Below are 21,198 nucleotides of genomic sequence, written 5' to 3'. Positions count from 1 at the left end.
GCGCCGCCGGCGGGCATTTGTTCCGTCCGTCGGTCCGGCCTAGCGCCATTGCTAAGCGAGCCGGCGGCCGGCGCGTTCGTGTGTGTAAATACGTGTGGATCTCCATCACCGATCCATTGATTCGACGTGGCGCATGCGCGTATTAGCGCGCGCCCTTGGAAACCACCATTAATTCTCCCGGTGGGAAATCGAGGAAGACGAAGACGAGGAGGAGATCTTAATTTGGCCAGAGATTTCAGAGCTAGCTAGCGAGATTTTTTCAACCGGCCTGTATATATGTTAGCAGTAGCGTGTACGTTGTTTGTGACGTGTTCGAGTCCTTGGCCGCCCTTTAGCCTTCTCCATGATATTCATCTCCATGGAGGAGAGCTTAATTAGGCGCGCGAGGTGAACCGTCATTACATCTTCTTTTTTACTCTGTACATGCGAGCTAAGATATGTTGGCCGGCTAAGCTAGCTAGCGAGGGTTGAGATACCGCGATAAGGGAATGTGCGTGTTTGTTTGCTCTCCTCCATCAGTTTGTGGAATAATAATGGTGGTTATAAATGCTGATATTTGCTATTCTTGATCAAACTTTGTAAAATTAGGCTTTGGTTGAACCTAGAATTCGAACTAAACAAAAAAGTAGGGTGTCATATGGCACTGACAACACTTGTCCGGTGGATGAGAGCATCTCCTATCGCGTTTCCAAACGATGTCCGACAGAAGTGTCGAATCAACTGTTTGTGGGACGCGTGTTGGTGCCGCTTTTGTGATGCGTCCATCCAAGTCGCGTACAGCAAAACGCGGCCTACAAACAATAAAATACGGTAAAAAGAAAAATTCATTTAATTTAGTTATATGTTAGAAAGTTGAGTTGAAAACGGCTAAGTTTGATTGATGCAAACCTAGCCTAGCCTACTCGCCATCTATTGGGCCGCTCTCCGAAGCAAATATTATACGCTCAGCGTTTCTATGCCTCCTCGAGGATCCTCTGTCGCTGTGAAGAGACGAGCCCCCTCCTCAATAGGTGCTCGTTTGACGGTAATTCTGACGTTGCGTCTCCATGTGACCTCGAACTCCTCTCGGGTGCGGGAGTCGTCCTGGATCCCCTTCACTGACTCTTACGAGTCGACATTGGCCTTTTACTCCGCTGACTTCTCCTCACGGTCCAGCCCGTCGTCGCTCGAGCCCTCCAGGTCGTCGCCATCGTTCCCCTCCCCCTCTTCATCATCCAGAACGTCAAAGATGGTATTGAGCCGTGACGGATAAAAACAATTTTGTGACACGCGGTTATATGTCGGGCGTCGTGCCGTCCGGTGTAGAAACGCTGGCGGCTCCTACCATGCTGGTTGTGCGCTGCCGATGAAGGTCACATGGATATCTGTCATCACCATAAACGTACGTACGTGGGCGGGGGCCGTTCCCATGTGAAATGTGTCGACGTGCCGGCCTCTGGCTCACTTTACCGTTCTACTGCTACTACAGTCTTACACAGCCGGCCAGCGTGCATGCATGCGCGCGCAGGGGCAGGGAGGAAGGGTCCTGGCTCCCGGCCGAGGACGAGGACTGGAGTACCCCGACCCGATCCGATCCGTGACTCTGCAGTTCGTACAAATGAACTCTACGTACGGTATGCACTCCGCCGGCATGACCAGCCAAGCCATGCACGACTCAAATGGCACGTCCGTACCTTAGAGCATCTTCACCGCTGCCTTTTAAATAGGCGTCGGCAGGGGCTCCGGCACTACCGTATGGGGGGCGTCAGCATAATATTTTCTATTTAGGAATGTTGTTCCCACACCGGTGCCCGGCTAACATTTTTTGAGTAGAAATTTGGTGCCGATGTTCCAAATCGAAACCCTTTACATATGGATCTTTTCGGGAGTGCTTGCACTTTTACGGGGCTCCAAAACATGCCGGCACTTTTTGGGGAGCGCCGGTGCGGACGCTTTCTCTCACTAGAATCCTAATAGAGCTATTGAAAGCTTTATTGGGAGCGTCGGTGGAGATGCTCTTACCCTGCCGACCGAGCCACGCCGCAGCGACTGCACGGAAGGGAAGGACTATGTACGTACAATACGTTGTTAGAGCATATTCAGCGAGGAAACGTAAATGATATTACTGTAGGCGGACTAGTTGTGCAACCTTCAGAGGCTCGATCTAAACGGACCGACGTATCTAGCGAAACATGTCGGCCCATCAAATTTGGGAGCCCATACGTCTACGTGGACATCGCGTGTGTGCCCACCCGCGTGAGCCAAGGACTCGCATGGCAGCGACTCAATGGTTTTCTTTCTCTAGCCATCGGTGTAGGTAGGCAGACTCTAAAATCGCATGGTGATTGCGCTCGATCCTGCGCTGGCCGTGTCGCCCGACTTTTGGGCTAGCCACAACAATGTTGATATTAATTTCAGCCGTGTCGCCCGACATTTATGCTAGCCACAACAGTGTTAGTATTTCAGCCTGCGCGCCGACATCCAATGCATTGGCCTTTTTAACAGAACAACGAATGTCATTTTCTTCCACAACCTCATCTCTTTCCAATCTCCACCACCACCATAAGAATCGCGCCAGCCATGGCATAGGATAGAGCGGAGGGGGTCTAGGATGACCACCGGCCTTGGGACGTGGGAGAGGCTAGAGTCAACCACCACCGTCCCACCATCATCTCCCGAGTCCATCGCCATTGACCTCGCCGGGTTCGAATTGGGCGTCGCCATCCACTCGGGCATGTACTAGGACAGTTCCGCCTCCCCCCTGAAGTTCACGTCGGTCGTCAATGGCCAAGAGCCCCATGAGTTCGTAGTGCGGGTGGCCAGCGGCACGACCGGTCTATGGTCTGTGTAGGTGTTGTTCGAGTGCGTAGGCCAGATGTGCCTCCAAAACGGCTGGAGGCGGTTCGCCCGCGTGCACGCCATTGAAGTCGGACACCTCGTGGTCGTCAAGTACAACGGATCGCCGTCAATGTCTTCGACGAGATCATGTGCCGCCCCCACTCCCACTCCCACGAAGATGACTAGGCGCTAGGATCTTATACTATGTTTTCATTAATTTTTAGTTTACTATATCAATTTGTTTCAAGTTTCAAATATGTATGCAATCTATGTAATTTGCTCCGATAACAAATTAAATGGGTCACACCCCATGCATTGGCCCAGAATGTGTGGCTGACATGCACCACGAAGTTACCCAGACACCCGGCACACCCCACGATCCGACTGGCGGCGATGGGGTCTGCCCGCTGAGCCGGCCGGCCGGCCGGGGCCCTGGGGCACGCGCCGGCGCCCCCATCTCATCTATCCACCCTTCACGGCAGCACCGATGAGATGAGCGTACTGGTATACACATGACATGCGTCGCAACTTGCAACATGCGACCATGGCGTGGCGGTCCACAGTGCGGCGCCCTGCGGGTATGCAGAACTGGGTCTAGTTATGTCCAGTTGGGAGATATTTGTGCACGGTACGCACATGCCCCTCTGGCCACTGGGTACGCATACCTGCTGCAAACGTACGCGTACACGACTTGTCGGTTTCGCCTACAACGGTTTAGGGTCGAGTGGTCGACTGTTGTACTCGTGCAGGCACGCTCGATCCCAACTGTTTTCCCGAATCCAAAAAACTTTTTTTTATTTATTTATCCGTGTGCCATATGATTCTGAATTTTGAAATTTTGCAATCCTTTACATATAATAGATGCTAAGAGTGCCGATAACGGTGCACCCTCTACCCTCTTTATTTAATAAACTAACTAACTTTTCTAATATGGCACACCCTCATTTTGTAAAAGTTTCGAAAATAATATCACTAATACCCTAATGTTGACACACTTGCATCTCTATCTTTCGACACTTGCGTATGTATAGCTAGCTTGAAGTGGAATAGCAGTTAGAGCATCTCCACTCGTGGCGCTCCCCACGCCCAAATCCGGGGAAATTTTCCTCCGGATTGGAGGAAAATTTGGCCTGGGGAGCGCCAAAGTTCCAGCCGTCCCCCCGGCAGTACACCCCCAACTCCGACCATTTGATATATTTTAAACAAATTCGACATAAAATTTAACAAGTTCGGCAAACAAGATTCATAAAATTGCTGAAACAAATTTAGCGAAAATCAGTACAATGTTTAACAAGTGCTGAAACAAATGAAACACACAATTTTACAAGTTTTGAAACAAATTAATAAAGACAGACTAGTTGGCGTCGGCGTTGGCGTTGCCTCGGAGCGTCCATATGTGCTCCACCAGATCATCTTGCAGATGTTGATGCATTGTAGAGTCTCGAATCTCATGGCGCATAGCAATGAAGGCGGCCCATGATGTCGGCACTCGATGATTAGGGCCGTGCAAGAGGACCCTCTCTCTCATATGGTGCTTCTTGCTCGACCACGGGAACCGGATGTTTTCGCTCATTTTCAATAATCATATTGTGTAGGCACACACAACGGTTCATCACCTCCCACATCCGATCTTTGGACCAAGTCATAGCGGGGAACCGGACGACATCAAATCTCTGCTGGAGGACACCAAATGCACGCTCGACGTCTTTTCGGCAAGCTTCTTGTTTCTTGACAAACTCGCAAAGTTTGGGGGTGCTGGGTCTCGAGATAGTCTTCACAAACGTTGCCCACTTTGGATAGATACCGTCTGCAAGGTAGTATCCTTTGTTGTAGTGCCAATCATTGATCACATAGTTCACCGGGGGAGCATGACCCTCAACAAGCTTGGAAAAGATCGGGGAGCAGTTTAGAACGTTGATGTCATTGTTGGATCCAGGCATACCAAAGAAAGAGTGCCAAATCCAGAGATCATGGGTAGCCACTGCTTCAAGTATCACAGTGCAGCCTTTTTTGTGACCCTTGTACATTCCCTGCCACGCAAACGGACAGTTCTTCCATTTTCAATGCATGCAATCAATGCTTCCAAGCATCCCTGAAAAACCCCTAGCTTCATTTGTTGCAAGGATCCTCTGAGTGTCTTCGACAGTGGGTGATCTCAAGTAAAAGTCCCCGAACACTGCTATGACGGCCCTGCAGAACCGGTAGAAACAATCAAGGGCGGTGGACTCCGCCATCCGAAGATAGTCATCCGCACCATCACCGGGAGCTCCATATGCCGGCATCCTCATAGCCACTCGTGCACTTCTGCAGTGACGAAAATCCAACCAAGCCAGTGCAATCCACCTTGCATCTGAAGTAGGGGTCAAAGTCTCGGATGGCATACACAATTTGCAGAAATAGCTTTCTGCTCATCCTGAAACGACGCCTAAAAACAGTCTCACCGTGCAATGGATTGTCGGCAAAGTAGTCGACGTACAACATGCAGTAGCCCTCCATTCGGTGTCTCGGCTTGCACTTCCGGCGACCTGGTGCCGACCCACCACGTCGACCAGTTGCCACCCCGGCGTACATGCTTGATAAGCAACCGAGGATCATCATGTGTTCCTCGTCTTGGGCGGCGGCTGCCATCTCTTCTCGCATAAGCTCGATGAACATCTGCTCCTCCTCTTTGTCCGAGTCCATGGCCGGCGAGGCAAATGGACGAACATCTGACGGGCATGGTCGAGGCTAGCCGAGACGCGACCGACGAGAAGTAGGCCGCCGTCGAAAAACAGGCAGGCGGAGGAGCAGGCAGATAGGCCCCCGTCGAAAGACGGCGGAATATAAGCAGGTGGGAAGGAGGGACGTCGGAATCTGGGCAACAAAACGGCGGGGTGGTGCCGGCGGCGAGAGAGATACGAGGGGTGGGGGGGTTTGAGCGAGGTGGTGGTGGGGTTCGTGTGTCCAGTCGCCGACAGATCGGGCCCTTCCCCGCTTTCACTCGTCCGGACTCCCCGATAGCTCCCCGGGGGACCGGGGATGGCATGGGCTCGCCGGATGGATGAAGGGCCAAATCCGGACGAAAACGAGAAACCGGGGGCGCGACTGGACCGAATTTCGCCCTCCGGATAGGAAAAACGTCGCTCGGGGGCCTCGTCGGGGAGACGAGTGGAGATGCTCTTAGGGTTGCAAAAGCAACATCCAATCCGCCCAGCTTCATGATCATAGCTGGTAAGACTAGTTGTAACTTTTTTATAAAAAAATTAGTCTGATTTAAACTGGAGTAAGTAAAGCTTTCGTGGGCTTACTGCCGGTTGCAACCCTAGTAGCACTATACACGACCCATAGGCGATGGGCGTTCACTAGTTAACCGGCAATCGCTTTCAACCAGCTCGGACTATTTCTCTCGTCTACGAGCGATTGACATGAGAACAAAAAGGCTGAATACACGAAGATCTTCAGCAGTGCCTCCGTGCATGCAGATCTTATCTCGTATATATTCACGTACGTATTCATTATCCATAGACTTGGATACAGTGCCTATGTCGCAGCCTTGCAGTGAGCCAGTCATTGACCGGTTCAACAAATGAACAAAGCCAAGGACTTCTTGCAGCACACATGAAAGCATCCACAAAGACCGGACCTCATTCACCTCCATGACTGGATGTTATAGTCTGTCTGGTCCACAGTAACACCTACGCCTCAACACTTTTCCACACGCAAAAAACAGCACATCTTGAAAGCTGTTGCAAGGGGTGGGGGTTCTTTTTTTTTTTGACAAACTTGAACCCTGGGCAAAACTGATGCCTCATCTAACCACGGGCGAAGCTATTTTGAAATCTCACCCCTTGAATTCGGCGCCGGCGAGAACGAAGCCGAAGTAGTGCTGGCAGGCACCAAAGAAAGAACGGCACCGGTGGGTTTTGGCGCTGAACCGTTAAGTATGTAGTGAAATTTCACCTAAAATAGTTTCGCCAGCCACCCGCGAGAAACAACAGTTTGGAAACTTTAGTAAGGGTAGTTTTTTTTTTACTAACTTGAACCCTAGACGAAACTAATGCACCTTCTAGCACCCCTGTGAAACTTTTCTAGACTTTCACCGCCTAAGAAAGTCGCCGGCAACGATGGAACCAAAGCAGCGGGGGTCGGCGGCACAGCATATGGCACCAAAGCGAGAACGGCGCCGAACCCATTGAGCCCATTTGTGGTGAAATTTCTCGGCGCCCGACCTGCACAAGTTCAGGTTCATTCTGAATATAGGGATCAAATTTTAAAATATTTTAGCCAAGAAGATTAAATGAGGCATTAGTTTCAGTAAAAGGTCAGACGTGTCAACAAAAAAAACGCAAGGGAGCATGTGAAATTTCATCCTGAACTTAAAAGGTGGTGCTAGTAAAGTAAGTGAGCAGGGTTGGAACGAAACGAATTGAATGGGCAGAACATGGCATGGCACTATGGCAGGGGTTCATGACTTGAGGCAGGCCATGTGCCGCTCTAGCCACACGTAGCTGCCCGTGACCAACACAGGCCGGAACAGGAGAAAGATGGCAATCATAACTCACACCCGAGCTCTGTTCATCGTCCAAGTTGCGGTGCGCACGCACTGTCGTACGCCCCTCCCTGCACGGCTGCACGGACGTACTACCACCCCCACCGTGCACGGCACCCGTATGCATGGACCCCCAACGCCATGTGTAGCAATCTCAGCCAGCCTGCGCCTCCCCTACACTTAGTCACCTCAGACAGCTGGTAAGAAATCTGGCTAGATAATTTCATGGCAGACTCATTCATGGAGATGTAGACCTTGGGGTCCTCGGCAGACACCAGGCGGCAGCAGCGGCAACGGCGTTGTCATGGCGCCGCTGGCGAACCCTGCCGGAGTTGGGGCCCTGGCAATGATAAGTTCTTGGACGAATGGCGAGGAGACGAAACAACTGCTAGGATGTGATCTCTCCTGCGGCGGTTGGGCGATAACGACCTTGTACACAAGAGATCGATTCCATGATATCTCGCGCCGGATCACATGTCGGGCTCGTAATAAAGCAACAAAAAAAAAACGGTAAGTAATGAACTTTTTGTGACATAGCTGAGAGTTCGTACAAGGCAAAATTTAGGAACTCATTTGATGGGTACACAAGATAATCGCTTGAAATGTGGATTCCAGTTTGTTACAGAACTCAAACATACTCTACAGTAATTTTCCGAGGAACGGGAATCAGACTTTCGGCACTGAAGCAAGCGCAACGCCCATTACAAAAAAAATCTTCTCCTGCTTGTGTCCAGGTCGGGCTGTAATTTCCAAGAGATTTTGCATTATGCGACAGCAACTCATACTTTAGTCAACAAGTGAAACGGTAAATGCGTAGAAATAGTACCTTGTGAACCCACTCGTACTCGCCGCTTTTCGTGTCAAAGGTCCCGTGTTGCAGGGTAATCAGCTTGAGAATGAAGCGGGGACCACATTCCTACGTGCCATTAAAAACAGTTCAGGTTACTGCTAAAAGTTAACGAGGTAGAACAACCAGAGCAGCAATTCTATAATGGTTCAATCAGCAGCTGTAAAGGTGGCATGACTGACATGTAAAGGTTAAGATAGTAAAGCTACATGAACTTGTGGGTCCTTGCTCAATATTATACTCACTCCGATCCATATTAATTGATGCTAAAATGGATGTATCTACAACTAAAATGTGTCTAAATACATCTATATTAGCATCAAGTAACATGAATCAAGAAATATGAATCGGAGTACATTCTTTGGAAAACAAGGAATTCCTCTAAGCATGATGGCATAGCAGGATTGTGAGTGATTGGTCCTTCTGAGGTTGGTCAATTCCTGGATTGTGAATATAAATTCTTGCCATCACATAAAAAAAACACTGCAGTATGGAGTAGTAGCTGAGGTACCTGAAGGCGACAATTCACATGCTTCTCTGTTTTGGTTTCAGAAGCCTTGCCTTTCTTGTCCTTTGTCACCACTTTCTTTTCTTTCTCTTCAAATACATACCTGTCATCAGGATTGCAGATTATTATTTTCCAAATTCTGAAGATAAAATAGTATACACAAATTGAACTTATGACACCCTTTTCTGACCAAAAAGAAGGATCCACAGTTGAAAATCACGCTACGGGGATCAGCTAACCATGAGATGGAGCAAGGGACCAATTACTAATTATTATTACTTATTAGTACACAAAACAACCATATATTGACCTTCAGTAATGTTGACATGTAACCCCTACAAACAACTCTTAGACTCATGGAATATGCTCCCTCCGTCTCATGAAAGTTGTCTTGGATTTGTCTAAATTTGAATGTATCTAGACACTATCTAGTGTGTGGATACGTAAAAATTTAGACAACTTTGACGGGACACAGGGAGTACCACATATAACACAGCACTGCCTAGTTGTATTGCACCTTTTGCAAGTCTATAAACTATCGTAGACTCGTGAAACCAAAATTTCCACATCTCTAGTTGTTAACAGGATGCTTTTGCTTAGTTGTATTTTGGTATATATTCACCTGTGATGACGGAAAAATATATAGTCCCGCTGATTATGGAAGGTCACAACTCGGCGGCCACGGAAATTAGGGTCTTGGGGAAAAAGAGATTGTATCATCCTGAATAAACGAAGGGGGAAAGTGAACATGTCAAGAAAATAATAAAATGATGTTGTGAGATACAAAATCATCCTTTGGTAAACGTAAGTGCAAATCCTGAGATCACCTTCCAACACGATGACCAAGGCGCGTAGTGAAATTATTCAACACTAACTCTGGCTTATGACTTGTAGGGTTCCCATGGTTCTGTCATACAAAGAGATAAACCAAAAGGGTAAACAAAGTAATCTGGAATACTCAGGAGTAGAAGTTTCACCGATAGTAGCTTTACATAGAAACAAAAACTGTAAAATGACAAGAGCACATCAAATACAATGATTGCAGAAAACTAGTGAATAGCAGGATAATGATTCAAAAGCAGCTGACAGATATCTTATATCCGTCATACACTTTAAGTGTTCCATCAATCTAGAAAATCATCTACATGGCCATGAATGGATGAGCACAACTCCTTAACTGCAATAAGCTTGCGCATTGCTATAAAGCATGGCGAAGTCAAAACAGCAACATGGATATGTCAGACAGAGACATGGACCAGCCTTCTAGCAGACATGCCATATGACACCGGACATTGACTAATGCGAATCTGTTTATTGTCGGCAAAACTAAGATGCCTAAGAGAGACTAGAGACAGGCTGGAGACAAGTAGGATGATCAATTGATGGCAACTTGAGTTTTATGTTCATTTTCAATGCACCTTTAGTTCAAAAGCTCAGCGGTGTGCCAATATATATGTATTTAATGTCATAATTTTTCCCAACTGCGGTTCTATCTGAACCACATAATTAAATTCGAACTCTCTTATTCATCAATATGTGTTAATCAAGCAAATAAGTTTACCTTCTATACTAGATAATTCTTAATAAGAACTATTGCACAGTTGATCTCAACACTTTTCTGCATTACTATAGACACAACACGAGTCTCACAGAAAAGAGTAAATAATATTGCTAACTAAAAGCAACCTTCCTTCCAGCGCATGAACTAGTAAAATACAAGTATTATGTCCCTTCTTCTAGAAATTAGAAATAAGAGTAACACACATGTCTAAATCATATATAAACTATGTACTTATATGCAACTAAAAAGGTGAATATCTTCATTAGAACCTAGGGCAAGAAAGTAGGCAATATAATTGGTTTGCAGTTACTATTACACACAAAACAGTAAGCAGACAAGCACTGTACTGTCAAAAAAATCCGATAAGATCGAACTAGTTAACATTTTATAAATTCTTGCTTATGGACCCGTAATTGACATCATGAACATGTCAAATAGTTATGCCAATTATATATTCCCTCCGTCCCAAGAAGGCTGTCTGGGATTTGTCAAAATTTGGATGTATCTAGACACTAAATAGCATCTAGATACATCTAAATTTTGACAAATCTCCAACAACCATCATGGAGAAGGAGTATATAAAAAACACCTGGGATTATCAGCACCAGAAGAAGCATCCCTTCAGCAATCAGCTAGCACTAGTTTGTCCTTGTGCGGAATAGTTATGAAAGCTGGGAAACTGAAGGTCCTACTTTTTATACACCAACTTTTTTTACTAGCAGACTTAGCACACAAAGCACACTGCACTGTCACTTGTTAGACATGGAGAAAGAGTATGCTAGGCCACAAAGTAGGTTACCATGTTTAACAATACTAAGTACTTTGTGTTTTCATATGAAGCAGGTATAGGGAAGAGAATAGCTCAAGGCAAGGTCTCACTAGTCATTATCAACTGCTGAAATGCTAGATGTCAATAACAACAGCGAGTCAACACATTCTTCCCAAATTTAAGAGGACATGGGTGCTTATTTTCTATAAATCTCAAACAGTTCATCTAAGTAACAGACTGAGAGTATGCATTTATGCTTAAGAATTGACTATATCTTGTTGTATGACAAGTAATTAACCTCTGTTCATCGTACGTAAAGAAATGTACACAAGCAACTAATGAAATTCACACATTTACTTAACATGAAAGAAGTTACTGAAAACATAGCTGATAATAATAAAAGGTACAGAATATAGTACCTTTATATCCTTCCGCAGAACAAGCTTGGATAGCTTGAAATGTGCAGTAGGGCCTTCAGGCAGGTTGATGATCAGCAGTGCATCTGTGACACAAATGCAACTGTAAGATGTCACAAAAAGGAACATGAGGAAAGAAAAAGAAGTTGATGAATTCCTACCAGGTTCCCTTCGATTTGTGTGGACAACCATAACTGAAGTGAACTCTCTGTTATTTGCATATTCCACAACCTGAAAAATAATAATATGTTACAGCAGATATGGAGACATATATAACTGGGATAATATGAACGGAATATGAGAACTCATCATACTTTCTTGAGGTCATAAGTTCCTCTATTAACATATTGAGCATTTGGTATCACTTGCATTAACTCCTTAATAAAAGCAGGTCCCCTCTGTCAACATATGCAGCAGAAAGAACAACGTTAGATGACAAAATCTTGTTCAGCGAATACAAGTTAACAAATTATCACAGATTCAGAATATCCGGCACAAATACAATTGCAGGTATAGGTGACAAGGAGGTAAAAAATGCATACGCCTGAATTGAAGCGGCATGTGGTAATCAATACTTTCGGGGTTACTACTTGTTTCAGCACTGCATTGAATTCATCAGCATCATTCCCTGCAAACAGCTGCACACAAGAACGATATTAGATACGTACAAAAACTGAGTAAGGTTGACACGCGAGCCTAAAAAAGCATTCCTCCACAGAGAATTAAGTAATAGATATACAAGAGTTCACACAGTGGTAGTGGTCTAAATCACATGTCCTAACAGAGAGATGCTCTCGTAGTGTGTTTTCAATCCATGAGACATCGAGATAAGAAGTCAGCTGGATAATCAGAAAATACTGGTTCTAAACACAATGAAATAGGAGTATTCAACAACTATAACAGCAGCTAAAATCGTAAATTTATTGATAATGGCAGAAGGATGTGGGAACGTACATTTTATCATACAAAAAGATTGTTTGGTGTAACGACACAATACTATATGAATTATATACAAAACAGCATTGCAAACCCGAATTTCGATCTGTTAATTAGTTATACGCATTTGATAGTTCTACTGACCATTTGAATACAGCCTTTTCTGCCCATCACACTAACATGTTACTACAGAAAAGATTCTGGAAAACAAGAAGTACTGTATCCATTGCGATACAATAGTATCCAATCAAACAGTATTGTATGCCATGTTATAACAATGGCATGTGTAAACCAGTTGTGCAGGGTAATAACAAGAACCAAGCACAAGGCTCATTTAACGTCTGGCCAAAATCTCCGACGCCCAAATGTTTTGCCTTTACTTGAGCTTCTAAACAATCCAGCATAGTCAACGATGGTAGTCACGTCTAACATGGATCATGTCCATACCTACTCTCTGTTTCTCTCTCTCATATTTAGCCCTGATGTCAGAAATAAGTAGCAACTACTTCCATTGTTCACAGAAACCAGGCATGGCATAAGACCCCATGTACTTGATGTTTCAGGCTCTTATAAGAACACTTAGAGACCCTCGCACTGATCATATTAGTAAATTGAGCAGCAGAGAAGACATAGTACGAACCTCCTGATCGTCAGGCCGGCACACGGTCTCATCAGGCTCCCTGGTGTTCTCGATCGTGCGGGGCACCTGCTTCTCCGGCACCTGCAACCATCCATTCAAACACAGAACCGTCAGAATCTACCCACAGCCTCGCTCGCACCTCACGGGAAATTCGTTTCGGGAGTGCTTGCCTGCTCGCCGAGCTCGGCAGCGCGCTGGGCGGCCTGGGCGCGCTCGCGGCCGAGCTTGCGCTTCTGGGCCTTCTTGTCGCGCTTGAGCTTGGCGTACACCTCGCTGCGCTTCTCCTTGTTCCTGATCTCCGACGGCAGCGGCGGCGCCGGCTTCGGCTTATCCTCCTTGGGCCGCTTGTCCCGCCGCCCCCTCCTCTCGCCGTCGTCGGCGGCGTCGTCGGTGTCCTGCTTCCGCTTCCTGTCCTCCCGCGCCATCGCCTTCGCCGCCGCCGGTGTCTAGGTTTTGCGTGGTGGGGGTTTAGGCGTCTAGGGCACCGCGGCGGCGGAGAGTTGGGTTTGTGAAGAAGACCCGACCCGTGGGGATGACTGCTGGGCCGTGCATGTATGGACCGGGCTGGTGTACTTTTTTTTTTCTCCTTATAATTCAACTACTTTTGGTCGAATGAACATTGATTTAGCAAAATGCATAAATCTGCCACAATTAATTTGAACTAGAGATAGTAATATTTTTTTATGTACATGCTCGAATGAATTGATGGAACAACTTGCGTTATTCCCTAAGATAGTACATTCATGGTTTGGCCCTATGTATCTACCGAAACACGGCGAACGTAGTCTGGCAGAGTCTGCGTAACGTCCCGAGTTCCCACATCGACCTCTTTTACCAGTTGGTGTGGATTGTGCCATCACTGACACTATCCCACTAACCATACATATTTCCCTCGCTTCTTCCTCGAACATGCACTGCTCACTCTTTCCGCCAAATGTCCCACACGACCATTGAGAGCGAGGCAACGCATCTGCTATCGCACGATATTCATAATTTACCCTATATATTCATCAAATAACAACTATCGATTAGGGTGCAATCTCTTCTTCAACGACCAAGACTCAAAGTAAGGGTCGTATACGAATGCCTTATGAAGAATACCATCTTAAACATGCGTGAGTTGGAGATGTTGGATATGTTTGGTCGCCATGAGAGATATGTCCTGTCCAACAACCAACGCCCAAAACAGGGTTCTACCTACAAACTCCCCTCCTCCCGTGGTAATTTTTAGCCTTGCAAATGTTCCTTGGAATTTTCTTCCTTCTCAATCCCTTCTTGACACGGTATCTTTCTTCTCAAGCTCTTCTTCTCGCCCTTGAGAGCATCTACTTTTATGTTTTACTTCAAACGAAAGTGAGTGTTACATGGCCACAGGAGGTGGTTTTTATAGGATAGGAGTCCTTGTCTGAAGATGAAAACTCACTTTCGTTGGTCTATAAATATCGTTTATGGCACTTGTCTCCATGTATTATTCTCTACGTCCGAGCTTCGTCTATGAGTTCTGTCGCCACACTCATTTTACCATTAGCAACAAGAGTAATTTGTGCTTCAATAAATACTTATGCAACTTGAAGACCTGAAGAAAACCATGCATATAAAAAATGCTAGAACTTCATGTAACAGAGAGACCCTTATAATATCTTTGATATTACCGCTCTTTTCTATTTGTGTTATTCTCTTTATTTGAGCTATGTTTATGAGTTGTGTCGCTAACTCGATGCACTAATTTATAACATAGTTTGTGTTACTTCCTCCGTCTCGGTTTAACAGGCATGCATGCAGTTTAAGATAATTTTTGACCATTGATTTGGTCAAAAAAATATGAATTTTATGTCTACAAAATACATATTATTAGATTTGTATGAAACAAAGCTTTCCAATGATACAATTTTTGCGACATATATTTCCTATTTTATTAACAAATGTAATGATCAAAGTAATTTCTTAAACTACGTGCGCGTCTGTTAAACCGAGACAAAGGAGTATAAAAAGTACGTGTGCAACTTGAAGACCTAGAGAATGTTAGAATTGTAATTATCATCTAACTCCGTCTTACTTGTAGCACACGCCTATACGTGTTGTATACGGACGTGTATGTTGTATTGGTCATATATATATATGTGGAACGGGCTGGGATGTTCACCCAAGCACCAAAACCCTAAACCTTGTTTTTAACTTGGTATCAGAGCAGACGCAGCCGCCGCTGCGATCCCATCTACCGCCGCCGCCGAGAGACCTCTCCTCCGCGTGCCGCGATGACTTCCTCCCTCCAACTCTCCACCATCGTCGGATCGTCCTCCTCTTCCTCGATGGCGAGCGTCTCCGCGGGGAACGTCCCGGTTCCTCCGTTCAGGTTGGAGGCCGGCAACTTCAATCTGTGGAAGGGCATAGTTCTTCCCAACCTTGCCGGCGCTGGACTGCATCGTCACCTCGACGCAACCGCCGTCGCGCCTGAGAAGACGATCACCGAGGGAGACGGCGACAAGGCCGTGACGATTCCTAACCCCCAGTATGAGAACTGGTGGACTCAGGACCAGCGCCTCATCGGGCTGCTCCTCGGCTCCATGGAGCCCAACATCGCCAACCAGCTTATCGGTTGTCAAACCGCCGCTGCGGTCTGGACCGGCGTCCACGACTTGTATGGCGCTCAGAGCCGCGCCAACGTGCGCTACATCCGTCGTCAGCTCGTAACGACGAGGAAGGAAGATCAAGTGCATACTTCCGTTGAGTCAAGGTTAGCCCCCCTGAATTGTAAGTGGCCTCCAATCCAAGAAAATATTCCAACTGGCCCAAATCCTTGATAGGAAAATTACTGGAGAGAGCTCGAACCAGAACATCAACAACCTCTGGAGTAGAGCCAGCAATGACAATGTCATCGACATAGACCAACATAAAAATCTGCACTCCAGCGCGCGAGTAGAAGAACAAGGATGTATCCGCCTTAGAGGAGGAGAAACCAAGTCGATAAAGAAGCAACCTACTGTCGGGGGGCTAACCTTGACTCAACGGAAGTATGCACTTGATCTTCTTCATCGAGTGAACATGGAGAATTGTAACCCGGCCACCACTCCACTTTCTGTATCTGAGACCTTGGCGAGAGACACCGGTACTCCACTCAGTTCAGATGATGCTCATCGGTATCGCAGTGTAGTTGGTAGATTGCAGTATTTGACACATACCAGGCCAGATATCTCGTTCGCGGTCAACAAAGTTTGTCAGTTCTTGTCACAGCCCACGGATGTTCATTGGGAGTCTGTCAAGCGTATCCTACGCTATGTCAAAGGGACACTGGAAACAGGCTTACGTTTCCACAGGTCTACATCTACTGTCATCAGTATTTTTACAGACGCTGATTGGGCTGGATGTGTTGATGATAGGCGGTCCACCAGTGGGTTTGCAGTATTTGTTGGTCCAAATCTTGTTTCTTGGAGTGCAAAGAAGCAACCTACTGTCTCGAGATCTAGTACCGAGGCAGAGTATAAAGCATTGGCTAATGGAGCTGCTGAAGCTATTTGGGTAGATTCTCTACTCAAGGAACTTGGTGTTGTTCGGCAGCGTCCTCCCATATTGTGGTGTGATAATCTAGGGGCGACATACCTGACGGCGAATCAAGTCTTTCATGCTCGGATGAAACACATAGAGATTGATTTTCACTTTGTGCGAGAACGAGTAGCTGCTGGTGACTTGGATGTCAGGTTCATATCCACTCATGACCAATTGGCTGATGTGTTCACTAAGCCAGCCACCAGACAGATGTTAGATAGATTCCGGTTCAATCTTAACCTTTGTTCATAGCGGTTTAGATTGAGGGGGAGTGTTAGAATTGTAATTATCATCTAACTCCGTCTTACTTGTAGCACACGTCTATACGTGTTGTATACGGACGTGTATGTTGTATTGGTCATATATATATATGTGGAACGGGCTGGGATGTTCACCCAAGCACCAAAACCCTAAACCTTGTTTTTAACTGAGAAAACAATGCATATATATATAAAAAATGCTAGTTGAACTTTTCATTTAGCTTATGTTTTGTTTTTCAAGAGACAAAGATTTTCTTTTTTACTTGGTAACTAGTGATAGACATTTCTCGGTTTCTCCATGACAAAAATACATTTTCGTGCCATTGTAATTCATCCAATTAAAAGATAAATTCTGAGTTTCTGACCGTGGATGCACAAAATTTCGTTACAGCTGCACAAAATTTATCAACACAATGGACTTAGCAAAGGTTTTTATTGATGATATAATTTGCACATTATTTTGGAAATTCTTTTAAATCAGCCCGGGAGATATTGTTCGATTCTCAACACTATCCCTTCCCACCTCGACGGTCGACGGCCGACCGCCGCCTCACCGCCGCGCAAAAATCCCCCCGCCGCCCCCGCACACACCGGCGACGATGTTCCCGTGTCGCCCACTGGTGTCCCCGCCGCTGCCGCGCGCCCTCGCGGCCGCGGCGCCCGTATCCCTGCGGCGTCTGCCGTCGGCGGCGCTGTCGCTGCGTGTGGTGCGGTGCATGGCCAAGGAGCGGAGGGTGCGGATGGTGGCGAAGCAGATCCAACGGGAGCTCGCCGACATGCTGACCCGCGACCCCGTCATGCAGCGCGCCGTCCTCCCCGAGGCCGCCCTCGGCGCCGACCGCTACCTCTCCTCCCTCACCACCATCGCCGACGTCGAGCTCTCCAACGATCTCCAGGTCACCCCCGCTTGCTCGAATGCTGCTGCTACTGCAGTGCTGCTAGCTACAAGGTGGGCAATGCTGAGTTCCTTTGTTTATTCCGGTGTGTGTGTGTTTGTAGGTCTGCAAGGTGTATGTGTCCGTGTTTGGGGACGAGAGGGGGAAGAAGGTCGCCATGGCTGGACTCAAGGACAAGACCAAGTATGTCAGGAGCCAGATAGGCAAGCGGATGAAGCTGCGCCTCACGCCTGAGATACGCTTCATCGAAGACGAGTCCATGGAGCGTGGAAGCAGGGTATGCTTCAGCTTTGTCTTTGTTTTCTGTCAGACATTGACGTGTGTTACTAGATGCGATTTTGTTCTTATGTTACCAAAACAAACACATCGCCGAGTTAAGCAGTTAGGTAACTGATCGCCACTGCCTGAATTTTGTTTCTGTTGTTGCCGTCCCAGACCAGAGTTTTCGACCCTGCATTTTCAGAGACTTTTTTTTAAGGTATAGACTAATTTATTTAAGTATATAATCGATATAGATATATGATTATTCAAGATTGCCTTCATATGAAAGTGTAGCACAGGGCACAGGATACTTATCTTAACTGTTCTTGTGTCTCTTCCCTTGCAAATTTGCAAGTTGCGACAGTCTTGCTTCTATGTTCACACTTTGAAGTGCGTTTGCACTTCAGTTTGGGTGAAAATTAGAATCATCCTTTGTTTTTATATAGATGTGAATACTTTTAAATGGTTTGTCGATAGTATTATACTAGCCGTGAAATTCATCCTGTAGGGCCTTTTTTTACCCGGAACAGCAGGAGCTCTGCTTCCTTTCATTCATAGAAGAGGGAATCCTGTAGAGCCTTCATGAGATAACTCGCAAAAGCTGGCAAGGCTTCAGTTTCTTATAGCTCAAAACCTGCCGCAGTAGCAATGTTACGCAAAGCATCATCATGTGGAGCATGTTATTCTGTATCCTATGTACTAGGAAAATCTGCTCTGACTGATTCCACCTCTGCAGATTCTTACTATATTGGACAAACTAAAGGAGGAAAGGGAGCAGCGAGAAGGAAAAGATGAAGAAGAAGATGGAGAAGCTTCAGATCTAGTGGAAGAAGAAGATGGTGACTGGGATGGAGATGAGCCAGATGAGGAGGACATAATTTATGTAAAATAGCCCACTATGTCTTTTAGAAGCTTGATCACCATTTTTTCAACTTCGGAACTCATCAGGTCAGTTTTTAGAACTTCAAGAATCATCCAACTATAAGTTGTAAATATATCCAAGGTCCTGACCAAGCTCTTCAAGTAGCATAAATTTGCAATAATATTTAGTGCTAGTTTAGCTCTTGCAATGCATATATACACAGCGGGATATACTTCTGTGCGCTACTAATAGTTGTTGAGGAAAACCTAGGCTGGCAAGTAGTAGAAATAAACTACTCCCTCTCTGGCCCTATTTGATTACCGCAGCCCATACATTCAAATGTGCTATGTCCAGTTAAATCCATGTCAATTAAATGGACCAGAGGGAGTATTTTAACTTGAACAGTATCTGAATCTCCACTAAAAAAACTAACTAAAGTAAATCTGTATTGGACCAACGAGTCCTCGGTATATTAAAATGCCATTTTGGAAATGTTACCCTCTAGCACATAATATGGTACCTTGTTATTGCAGTTAAGTAAAAGTGGCAAATATAATATGTGCTGATGTATGAGACACCTATCTCCTCTGTGCCCATTGCCAATTTTCCCAAAGTAGTGCTTAGCTGACTTGCCTATCCATCTTCAACACTGAATTATGATCTGTCTGCATGGAGAGCTGTATCCTGTGTTAGTTCTAGGCATGATCTGAAATCAGCGTTTCAGCACAAAAATGAAATAGATGATTCCATGTAGAGTTCTGGATGTTGAGGCAAGTGTTTTCTTTTCTTGAGAGTGAGGCAAGCTTATGAAGTATCAGGATCGTTCTAATTGGTGTTTTATATCTATGCAGTTCTCTTAGCAGTTAGTTCCATGATGATGAGAACTCACCCAGCGCTCACCGTGCCAACAACACGCTCCAGAGTATCTTAACACTTGAAGAGCAATACTGAGACATCTATGTTGCCAATTAGAAGCAGGCCATAGCCTTTCTTTCAATGCTTCAACCCGCAGGATGCCTAAAGCGGGAATGTAGAGGGTGTGTTATCATATTGTGTTCACTAGATCAGTATCTGACCATTAATGAGGGACGGTTTCAGTGATGTTCATCCTTGCGTGTATGCTAACTAATCCTTGTTATGTGCAGCTGTTGTGTCTATTGATCTTACCGAACAATGGAGGCACTTGCTTTTCACTTTTCATTTTCTATTCATCTTGTACTGTACATCTTTCCCGAAATCGTTTTGCTGCACAGTAGTATGACTATGATCTAGCAATAAAAGTGCACTTTTGCTCATTCTTTGTTAAATATAAGCCATTCAAGGCATGTTACAAAATTTCTACTACAAATGTTTTCTGTAAGCTTATTAGTGGACATGTTATTGCTTCTCTGTAACGGATAGCCCCGTCATCCATACATTTTTGTAGTGGAAGAGGCATCACAGTGGCAACGCTCTGAAATATATTTTTTCTAGCACCTGAGCCACATGGATGGACCAGGACCCTGATTCTTCATCCTGTGAGGCTGTGGCATGGCAAGCTGGTTTAATCTAATCCAGGGTTGAGCCTGGTGATTCTGACTCCATTTCTCGTATATCTGTACAACTGTATGTATCTATCTTTGAATTTTCCTATTGTGCATGTAGTCATGACTCATGAGCTCTCTTTGGCTCGCATCACACTGCCCATAGATTATATTCTTTTTTAAGTTGATACAGAATCTCTTGTTTTAAGGAGGACCAATATAATGTTTCCATGTTGTGAGCATTACTGTTTCCATGTTCTGAGCATTATCGCTAGTTTTATAAGAGTCCCCCTGAGACTTGCAAAAAACCGCTACATTCCTTCTAGTATCATTCTGCACTGGTTGACGAGGGAATACCTCGGCAATGCCTACGTATTGTAGACTTGGGTTTCGGGAGAGCGACGATGGAGACTCCGGGAGCGAGATTAGGCACACGACGTACCCAGCTTCGGGTCCCCTCGGTGGAGGATCCCTACGTGCTGCTAGCAATCCACTATATGATCATAAGTATGTTTACAGGGTGCCGCCGTAGGCGGAGATGTGTTGTCTATATTCTGTCTATCTGCTGTCCTCCCTATTTCGGGTGCCCTGGCTAGCTTTATATATGCAACCAGCCTAGGGTTTTACAAGAGTCCTAGTCGACTACTTCTTCGGGTTGCCTTGTTGGGCCTTCTCCATATTGGGTCTTCTCCATATTGGGCCGAGCCAGGTATACTAATAATGGGTACCCGAAGGGTATGCCCATGTCAGTAGCCCCCGAGTTTATAGGGAAGTCGAAGACTTGCGTAGAAACTCCAAGCATAACCATCTCCGAAGTTGAATAAATACAAG

At 45.8% G+C, this 21,198-nt stretch overlaps 2 protein-coding genes across 2 annotated transcripts; one reads left to right on the top strand and one right to left on the bottom strand.

Moving 5' to 3' along the window:
- Positions 1 to 8,030: 8,030 nt before the first annotated feature.
- Positions 8,031 to 13,450, bottom strand: LOC124667093 (ribosome production factor 1-like). The gene is made up of 11 exons (XM_047204424.1): positions 13,193 to 13,450; positions 13,023 to 13,103; positions 11,989 to 12,084; positions 11,761 to 11,844; positions 11,608 to 11,677; positions 11,450 to 11,532; positions 9,528 to 9,607; positions 9,323 to 9,421; positions 8,704 to 8,803; positions 8,172 to 8,261; positions 8,031 to 8,085 (listed from the first exon to the last, which is right to left on the bottom strand). The coding sequence occupies exons 1-11, from the start codon at positions 13,445 to 13,447 to the stop codon at positions 8,047 to 8,049; spliced, it is 1,077 nt and encodes a 358-aa protein (XP_047060380.1). The 5' UTR covers positions 13,448 to 13,450; the 3' UTR covers positions 8,031 to 8,046.
- A 3,959-nt stretch (positions 13,451 to 17,409) lies between these two features.
- On the top strand, positions 17,410 to 20,051 carry LOC124667084 (probable ribosome-binding factor A, chloroplastic). Its single transcript, XM_047204414.1, has 4 exons — positions 17,410 to 17,721; positions 17,825 to 17,998; positions 18,719 to 18,930; positions 19,696 to 20,051. Exons 1-3 carry the CDS (start codon positions 17,425 to 17,427, stop codon positions 18,872 to 18,874), a joined length of 627 nt encoding a protein of 208 aa, XP_047060370.1. The 5' UTR covers positions 17,410 to 17,424; the 3' UTR covers positions 18,875 to 18,930; positions 19,696 to 20,051.
- The last annotated feature ends 1,147 nt before the right edge of the window (positions 20,052 to 21,198 follow it).

Source organism: Lolium rigidum, chromosome 1, assembly GCF_022539505.1.
Source record: "Lolium rigidum isolate FL_2022 chromosome 1, APGP_CSIRO_Lrig_0.1, whole genome shotgun sequence".
NCBI lineage: Eukaryota > Viridiplantae > Streptophyta > Magnoliopsida > Poales > Poaceae > Lolium > Lolium rigidum.
The sequence above is the reverse complement of the archived record's forward strand: the minus strand, read 5'-3'. Positions and strand labels throughout refer to the sequence as shown.

Bases quoted from the DNA above. Each gene is read 5' to 3' on its own strand.
- LOC124667093 (XM_047204424.1), bottom strand. From the start codon at position 13,447: ATGGCGCGGGAGGACAGGAAGCGGAAGCAGGACACCGACGACGCCGCC. The intron at 11,678-11,760 runs GTATGATGAGTT...ATTATTTTTCAG, and splicing joins GAACTTATGACCTCAAGAAA to GTTGTGGAATATGCAAATAA. The intron at 11,533-11,607 runs GTAGGAATTCAT...TTTGTGTCACAG, and splicing joins CACAAATCGAAGGGAACCTG to ATGCACTGCTGATCATCAAC.
- LOC124667084 (XM_047204414.1), top strand. From the start codon at position 17,425: ATGTTCCCGTGTCGCCCACTGGTGTCCCCGCCGCTGCCGCGCGCCCTC. The intron at 17,722-17,824 runs GTCACCCCCGCT...GTGTGTTTGTAG, and splicing joins AGCTCTCCAACGATCTCCAG to GTCTGCAAGGTGTATGTGTC. The intron at 17,999-18,718 runs GTATGCTTCAGC...CCACCTCTGCAG, and splicing joins CCATGGAGCGTGGAAGCAGG to ATTCTTACTATATTGGACAA.